The sequence below is a fragment of the Trifolium pratense genome, linkage group LG2 (assembly GCF_020283565.1).
Source record: "Trifolium pratense cultivar HEN17-A07 linkage group LG2, ARS_RC_1.1, whole genome shotgun sequence".
Taxonomy (NCBI): Eukaryota; Viridiplantae; Streptophyta; class Magnoliopsida; order Fabales; family Fabaceae; genus Trifolium; species Trifolium pratense.
In genome coordinates this window covers 46,200,174-46,208,105 of record NC_060060.1, presented here as the reverse complement: position 1 = coordinate 46,208,105, position 7,932 = coordinate 46,200,174, and the positions used below count along the sequence as shown (strand labels likewise).

The following is a 7,932-nucleotide window of genomic DNA, read 5'->3' as shown; positions in this document are numbered from 1 at the left end:
GATGGGCTACGCCCCCAGCGTAGTGAAAATCAGCAATTTCCTGCATTTTTTCCTGTTTTCTTGCAAAACAAGTAACCTTGCTTCCGAGTTGATTTCTCTTGATTTCATTGCTTAAAACCCTCTAAAATGAGTCTAATGTCCCTCAAATAAGCATGGATTATGAGAGTGTGACGATCCGTCATCAAAAGACATGAGATCTACAATAATTAGTGCTTACTTAAGGAGCGCTTTCTTTGGCTAAGGAACACACACAAGTTTGATTCTCTGATCCTTCATTTTTTATTCAGAAAAAAATAAATTACTGTTATTATAAAAATAATGACCGACTTATTTTCACTCTGTGAGCATAATCGTTCTTTGTGACCATAACTTCTACCATCGAACCCTTCTCCATCATCCAATATCCAATTGAAACTAGCTAGTGACCACCATTGAATCATTTTTCACCATAATATATCAAACCATGTACCATAAACCTTCTCCGTCATCGAACCCTAAACTGAACTCCATCGTCGTCACCATTTAGCCTTTCTCTAGTACGGAAAGATGGAACGAAATAAATTAAAGCAGCCATGGATATAATATAGATGCACATTCCTTTCGTGTGATAATGATATATGGGAAAGTCCTTTTACCTTTGTTGATGTCATGGAATCTAACTTTAAATAATTCACAATATTACGTACTGCATTACGCGTTTACAACAATAAAAGAAAATAATATAAAGTTTTTTAACGTAGTAATACATAAAGTTTTTTTTTTTTGTGAAGGAAACGTAATAAATAAAGTTGTATTAATAACATCATGCATTTTTGTCACGTATCCATGTAGGCCCAGCAGCATCCATAAGTAATTTAACAAGTATTGTAAAGTTTCTGTAAAAAAAATAAAAAAATTATTGTATTGTCGTGTGCATAGTTTCTTCCTTTCACTAAAATCTATTTTTATCACAATCATCCTTGTCACATTTTTATCATAACTCGTAATCATCTTTAAATTTAACTACTTTAGATTAATTTCTGACCTTATGTTAAGTTAAGTTTTGGGCATTGTAAAGGATGTTTTGACATACATAATTTGGAACAACATGTACAGTGATCTCCACGAAAAAGTGTATGATTGGATTAAACTAAGTACCTACAAAAAGTGTAACGATAGCATATAAGTGATTATAGAAGTCATGCTAATTTATTTTTTTATCAAAAAGAAGTCATGCTAATTAGTATCTCGGATATTTTTAAGAATATTTTAGAGGTAAAACAAATATTTTGTAACGATAGCATATAAGTAAAACAAATATTTTGATTGTATTTTTAAGTCATAAAAATCATTTTAAAAAATACAAAGAAAAAATGATTTTTTTTTTTTAATGTTTTGTGGGAATTTTTTACACCCTTGCAAAGTTGTTTAAAATTGCATTGTAGTCAGTCTAGCTACAAAAATTTAGCGACAGTTTCTTTTATGTTATCACATTGATATATATTACGGGAGTTATTTTAGGTGAATAGTCAAGAAAATCTTTTATATTATAAGCTTGTATACACAAGCAAACTCTAAACCCTAATTTGTTTTTCCTGTTTTCCCATCATTTTATCTTGCAATTTTTATTAAAAAATAATACAATTTTGTCTTGACTAGGATTCGAACCCGCAACCCTTCAATGCAAGGCAATATTTCCAACCAATATGACATGTATACCAATCGTGATTAAAATTATGTGCAATAATTGATAAGCGTCATCAATTTTAAAAGTATATCATATCAAAATTATTGTTGACTATATTATTCATCACGAAATATTTTTATGTCTTTCCTGATCAATATTTTTTTTCTACCGGATCATAAATTTAGAGAATAATTATCATATGAGATTTGGAAAGTTATTATCACGTGTAATTTAGAAAGTTATTATCAAACTCAATTCTGCTAAATCAATTTTTTTTTTTGCAATACAACCAAACACAACCATAGTCATGTCACTAATCACATTCATTATTTTGATTTTAACATTGCAGATTTAATATTAACAGATGATCAATTGATACAATATGCACTAGCAGACCAATTGTGATTTAAATTATGTCCACAAAGTGTTAAGCTCCATCAACTTTCATAGGAAAGATTTCATACGACAATTAAGCACCATCAATTTTCATTGCACAATTTAAACAATTAAAAACCGATAATCTCTTATATTATAAGCTTGCTAACATAAGCTAACCCTAAACCAAATTTTTCCCCTCTCATTTTCTCTTTCTTTTTATTGCAGCTTTATATTAAAAAAATACAGATTTGTCATCGAACCTGCATCCCTTACTTACAATAAAACCTTTCAACCGCTAAAACTTGTGCTTCAATTATGAAAGAATTTAGGAATCCTAATATGTTAACCCTATTTTCAATAAATTTGAACGGCAGAATTAATCACAATTTTTATTTATTTATGAATGTCTACTTAAGTTTATGTTCTTGATTATGTCTTTGATTTTTTTTTAACCTTTAATTATCATCAATTTTTTAACCTTTAGTTATAAGCAATTTTTTTTAATAAGTAAACAAAACGATGGGGTTCCAGAATTATTTAAAAAATATATAAAATATAAAATAACCACATAAACAAATATAGAGTAATTAGTTCATGAAATTCCCTATACTACTCTTATTGAAAACGCTCTTAGAATTTTTGTATTTTATTTTTTATTGTTACATATTACACCTAATTAGACTCATGCGCCGCATGGGTCAAAGTTCTAGTTAATGAAAATGACTAATAATTGCGCACATCCTAGTTACATACGCTTTGTAATAGCAATGTTCTTATTTCTTTCCGCTTTTTTTCTTTTTCGATTCTATAATTTAATTTTTAGTAATAAATGTTCGGATACAACATAATCGCACGAAAACTCTATCCACCTTCTAATAAGATTTGCAGATGACAAATACAATTATGTGTTCGACAATTAGATTAAAACTGAGATACAAAAGTTCATAATCATACATGCTCCTAATTTGAGTTAATAATACATCGATACAACTACTAAAACATAGAGGCAATAGAAATTAAAACAACAAAAATATCTCAATTGTTATTTTCAAGATAAACATCAACCATAATTTTGAATACACTATATATTATCAAGACAACAAAAATTAAAAATATGACTACCCCACAAAATAATGTACAAATTATTCTCCCATGCTTGAACATCCCTTTCTTCTTAGCTTATTAGATAAGAGAAAATGCCAAAATCTAAAAACAAGAAAAGATCCAATAAAATCCAACCTCAATTTTTTTTTTCTCTTGTTCTCAATTATTTACTCTCTCAAATTCCATAATTAATATTTTAATTTCTTAACAAATAACACATCCACTAGGAGACTCTTCCACAGTTCTATAATAGTAATAAGGATTTGGTTGTGATCTCAATTGATTATAATATGATTCATATGCCTTAACAAGATCAGCCATTTCTTCTTTTGGATCCTTTTTCTTTGGCTCTTCTTTCTTTGGTTCTTCTTTTTTCTCTTCTTTGGCTGGTCCAACTGAAATTATTTCAGCATGACATAATTTCCTTAACTTTCCCACAACATCAACAGTATCTATGTCTCCAATTAATGTCATTTTTTGATCCTTCATTTCCACTGAAACAGACTCAACCCCTGAAAAAAAAAAAAAAAAATTAATACTCCTTTTTCACCTTTATTTTTTAAGTAAAAAAAAAAAAAAGAGTATATAATTTCATAAGATGATTAGATATTGAAATTAATTTCCATACCTGAAATTCCAGATACTGCCTTCATGGCTTTTTTCTTGATTCTATCATCGTGGAGTTCTACCTTTAACACTATTTTCTGTCATAGAGAAAATCAAAGAGCTTTTAGGATTTCACAATTATTATAATTTCTAACATAAAAAAAATTTAAAAAATTAATATCCAAGTGAATATTTAAAATAAAAAAAATATTAAAAAGGGTTGTAAATTGTAATTTGATTACTAAAATTGGATTTCAAATTTTGAGTAGCAAAAATCACTTAATTTAACTAAAATAAATAAAAAAGATGATATAGTTGATAAATCAAACATGGAAAGGGAAAAAAAAAATTGAAAAATAGTTTGAATGGATTTATAAGGTATTAATATCCTAATAGGAAGAAAAAAAACTAGAAGAAGGGTACTAATTCTCACCATCATATTGATTTGAAACTAGTGTAGTAGAGTTGCTAATGAAGTTTTGATGAAGAAGGATGTTCTAATTGAACTGTTAAACTAAAATCTTGCATAAGGTTTTATTATATACAAAGTGCTAGATAATTAAATTCTATAATAGAGACAAAGTCAACTAAAGTCAACATTAATTTGTGATATAGCATTGGTCACTTAGTCAGCATAGTACAGCCGTGTAGGACTTGAAAAGCCATTTTATTTATTCTTAACTTTATGTCCTGCTTTATGCCACCCTACTAATATCACAAATGGCTTCAAGATTGATGAGTCATGTGGAATCCTAAATCCTGAATTTATTTGATTGATATCATTTTTATTTGGCCATGTCTATTACGAATAATTGAAGTACTATTATCTTATTTAAAATATAATCTTCCCTCCATTTTGTCACGAGTTTGATCTCTGAGGGGGTGCTTGTGAAAAAATATTTGTTGGCAGATGTCAATCATTGTGTATCCTATTTAAAATATAATCTTCGCTTCATTTTAATTACTTTGAAAAATAATTTTTAGAGTTGCGCATAGGTAGCAGGGTTCCTAGTTTGTCCAAAAAAAAAATACATATAATATCTTGGTTACTTTATGTATTTCTTAAATTACCATTAATATAATTTAACCTAAATGCATCTAATGGTCCTTTAAATTTTACATTTATAATAATTAAGTACTTTAAGTTTTTTAGGTAATAAATAAGTCCTTTAAGTTTCATCAAAATATTCACCATGGTGAAAGTCAATATTAACAACCACAGTGAAACAAGATAAGGATAACGGTGCGACAAGTTTTTATAATGGAGTATAAGTAGAAGGGTAACGTCTAATTTTTAGTAATATCCTGCAAGCCCATTTACACTTTGCATCTTGGGAAGACCCACTTTGCAGCAATAGGGGCAATACCATCAACTGTTCACCTAAAGATGAAATATTGTAATGCCAAGGATGAAGTGCTGACCATCAATGCAAACTTGATAGTTGGATTATTGACGTTAATATTAATATTTTTTTTTTATATAATATAATATTATTGTAGAATGTTTTTTATGATTGCACATAAAATATATTTTTAATGGACAAAAGCTATATAAAAGAGTGCAGTCCCTTTTGTTTGGGTTCCCTAAGTCTCATATCTGTATTCAGTAACTTACACCATCTAAGAGAGATTGTCGAAGGTTTAGAAGAGTCTCGACATCATCAAGCAAAGACAATTCTCAAGTAGCAAGAACAATCTTTAAGGAAGAGCAACAGCGGGAGGTATTTCGGCTATTTAATTCCAATTTCGTTTCCGCTGTTTAAGGTTGAATTTCGTTTATGAAATTGTTGGAAATTTTAACATTTGGTATCAGAGCCTTATTTGCCTCTGCCTTGCAATTTTCCTATCCTAATTTTGGAATTTTTTGTTTGAAATTAAGAATTTTCGATTTCATGTTTTGGCCATTCAGATACAGAAAAATTGTTGGACCATAAAGAAATATTTTCGGTTAATTATTCTGTGTTTAAGTTTCAATTTTAATGTTAAAGTTGTATGAAATCGGAAGTTTCAGAATCAGGATTTTGCTTTAATTATTTACAAATTTCGATTTCAGATTAAGAGCGTTTTAGATTGAGAGAAATATTGAATCATATGGTAATATTTTAGATTCATGATTATGTGTTTAAAACATGAATTTTTGGTGTTAAAGTAGCCTGAAATTGTGTTTTCCAGTTTTGGGTCAAGTGGGTTTTTTTATTTAAAATCATTTTTCTTTTTCTTTTTTTAATTAAAAAATATAAATAACTACCTTTTTGTGAGAGGAACAGAAAAAACAACATCTAAAGAAATGCATATAAGTTTTGTCCTTAATTTTAATCAATGATGTTATTTAAATATTGCGTAACTCAAATATTCACATAATTGAGTTATGCGTCCTATTAGTTGATTAATTTACTTATTACTGTGAGGTCGTGGTTCGATTCATGCATTCCATTTTTTGAGAAATTTTATTTTAATGAACAGCTTTGATTATAATAAAAACAACGAAAATTTTACCAGCCACCGGTTTCGAACCCAGGACCTGGACAATGCGTGCAAATGCAATCACTACATATCATCTTGAATGGATTTGGGCCACTTCAATGTGCCTTGATCATCGATACATTAAAACTGAGAAATATTTAAAAATAAGATCATCCCTTCTGTTAAAATTTGCACCAAACTTATTCAATTATTTAACCTTGTACAACAGTGGAGCAAAAAACGTTGTTTTTTACATACTAAAAGGCTTTAGAAATCTTGAATTCTTATTGCATATCAAATATAGTAGAAATCTTGAATATATTGTGGTGGTTGCACATGATAATAGAATGGATAAGTTTCAAAGGGCTTATCCTCTGACTTTTTCTCTTCTTTTGGTTTTGAAGGTCCAACTGAAACTATTTCAGTATGACAAAATTTTCTTAGCTTGGAAACTGCATTTACTGGATCAATGTCTCCTAATAATGTCAATTTCTTCTCTTTCATGTCTATTGATATTGATTCAACCCCTGTAAGATTATTACAAATATAATTTTAGTTTAATTAATAATGAACCACTAATGTGTGTGTTTTTTAACACAAAAATCAACTTATATATATATTTAGATTATTTGAGCTTATATAGAATTTATATGATATATGAAATTAAATACCTGAAAGGCTAGATGCTTTCTTCATCACTTTTTGCTTGATTTTATCATTATGAATATCAACCTTCAACACTACGTTCTGTTTAAAAAAAAAAAAAAGAAGAATTAGTCATGTATATATGAAAACAGCCCAGAAGACTCGAAAGTTCCGTGAACTTAACTCAATTGATAGGAACATCGCATTTATGTAAAAGATGAAAGAATTTTAAATGATAGAAAATATAAAGAAAGGAATTTGATTATTCTAATTTTCACCTTCATTGTTGTCAAAGTTTGTGAGAGAGCTAATTTAGAATTTTTAGTGTGACAATTGCAAAGGAATAAGAAGAAGGGCTAGTTGATGAAGAAGTGTTTTCAAGTAGTGGTGATGATGTAAAAGAATGAGAATTGGCATTTATTTATAAGGTAGGAAGATATGAAACACATAGTTAAGTCAAGTTAGTCAATTGAAATAATTGTTTTTTAATTGAAAAGTATTTTCAGATACTTTTATAACCGTGTGAACATTAAAGTTTGATTAATCATCACACTCACACGAAAGTTCCCTCACAAGAAAAAAAGAATCGGTCAAATGATAAAAGTTTGTAATGATTTTTTAACTGAGATATTAGGAATGGCAGGAAAAACTAAACCCGATAGACGCACTCGAATCCAAATCTAAGTTAACGGGCGAAATCTAAGTTGTCTGAGTTTAGGTTCGGACGGCATCCGAATATATGAGCGTGAGTTTGGGTAGTATCAAACCCATACCCAAAACTCATTCATCGTGTACAATATTCTCATAATAAAAAAAGGGATCATACTGCATACAACCTGATCCAACAACACAATACCATATGTTTTAATTTTTCTTAAAATAATGTAATTTTTGTTTCTTCTTTATAATTTGGAACAAAGGAAGTAGCTATAATTAGCAAAGGACTATTTATTAATATCCTTACATAAAATGTACACGTCAATTGCACAAACAATGTTTCTTTAATATATGTAGAATTTGCAAGGTAGGTTTTTATTAGGAGATGGAGGGACTGAAAATATACTTTTTTA

At 28.6% G+C, this 7,932-nt stretch overlaps 2 protein-coding genes across 2 annotated transcripts; both read right to left on the bottom strand.

The window, feature by feature from the left end:
- Positions 1–3,060: 3,060 nt before the first annotated feature.
- On the bottom strand, positions 3,061–4,260 carry LOC123910176 (heavy metal-associated isoprenylated plant protein 39-like). Its single transcript, XM_045961245.1, has 3 exons — positions 4,188–4,260; positions 3,777–3,852; positions 3,061–3,660 (listed from the first exon to the last, which is right to left on the bottom strand). Exons 1-3 carry the CDS (start codon positions 4,191–4,193, stop codon positions 3,353–3,355), a joined length of 390 nt encoding a protein of 129 aa, XP_045817201.1. The 5' UTR covers positions 4,194–4,260; the 3' UTR covers positions 3,061–3,352.
- Positions 4,261–6,394: 2,134 nt separating this feature from the next.
- Positions 6,395–7,264, bottom strand: LOC123910177 (heavy metal-associated isoprenylated plant protein 39-like). Its single transcript, XM_045961246.1, has 3 exons — positions 7,141–7,264; positions 6,889–6,964; positions 6,395–6,744 (listed from the first exon to the last, which is right to left on the bottom strand). Exons 1-3 carry the CDS (start codon positions 7,144–7,146, stop codon positions 6,512–6,514), a joined length of 315 nt encoding a protein of 104 aa, XP_045817202.1. The 5' UTR covers positions 7,147–7,264; the 3' UTR covers positions 6,395–6,511.
- Positions 7,265–7,932: the final 668 nt, after the last annotated feature.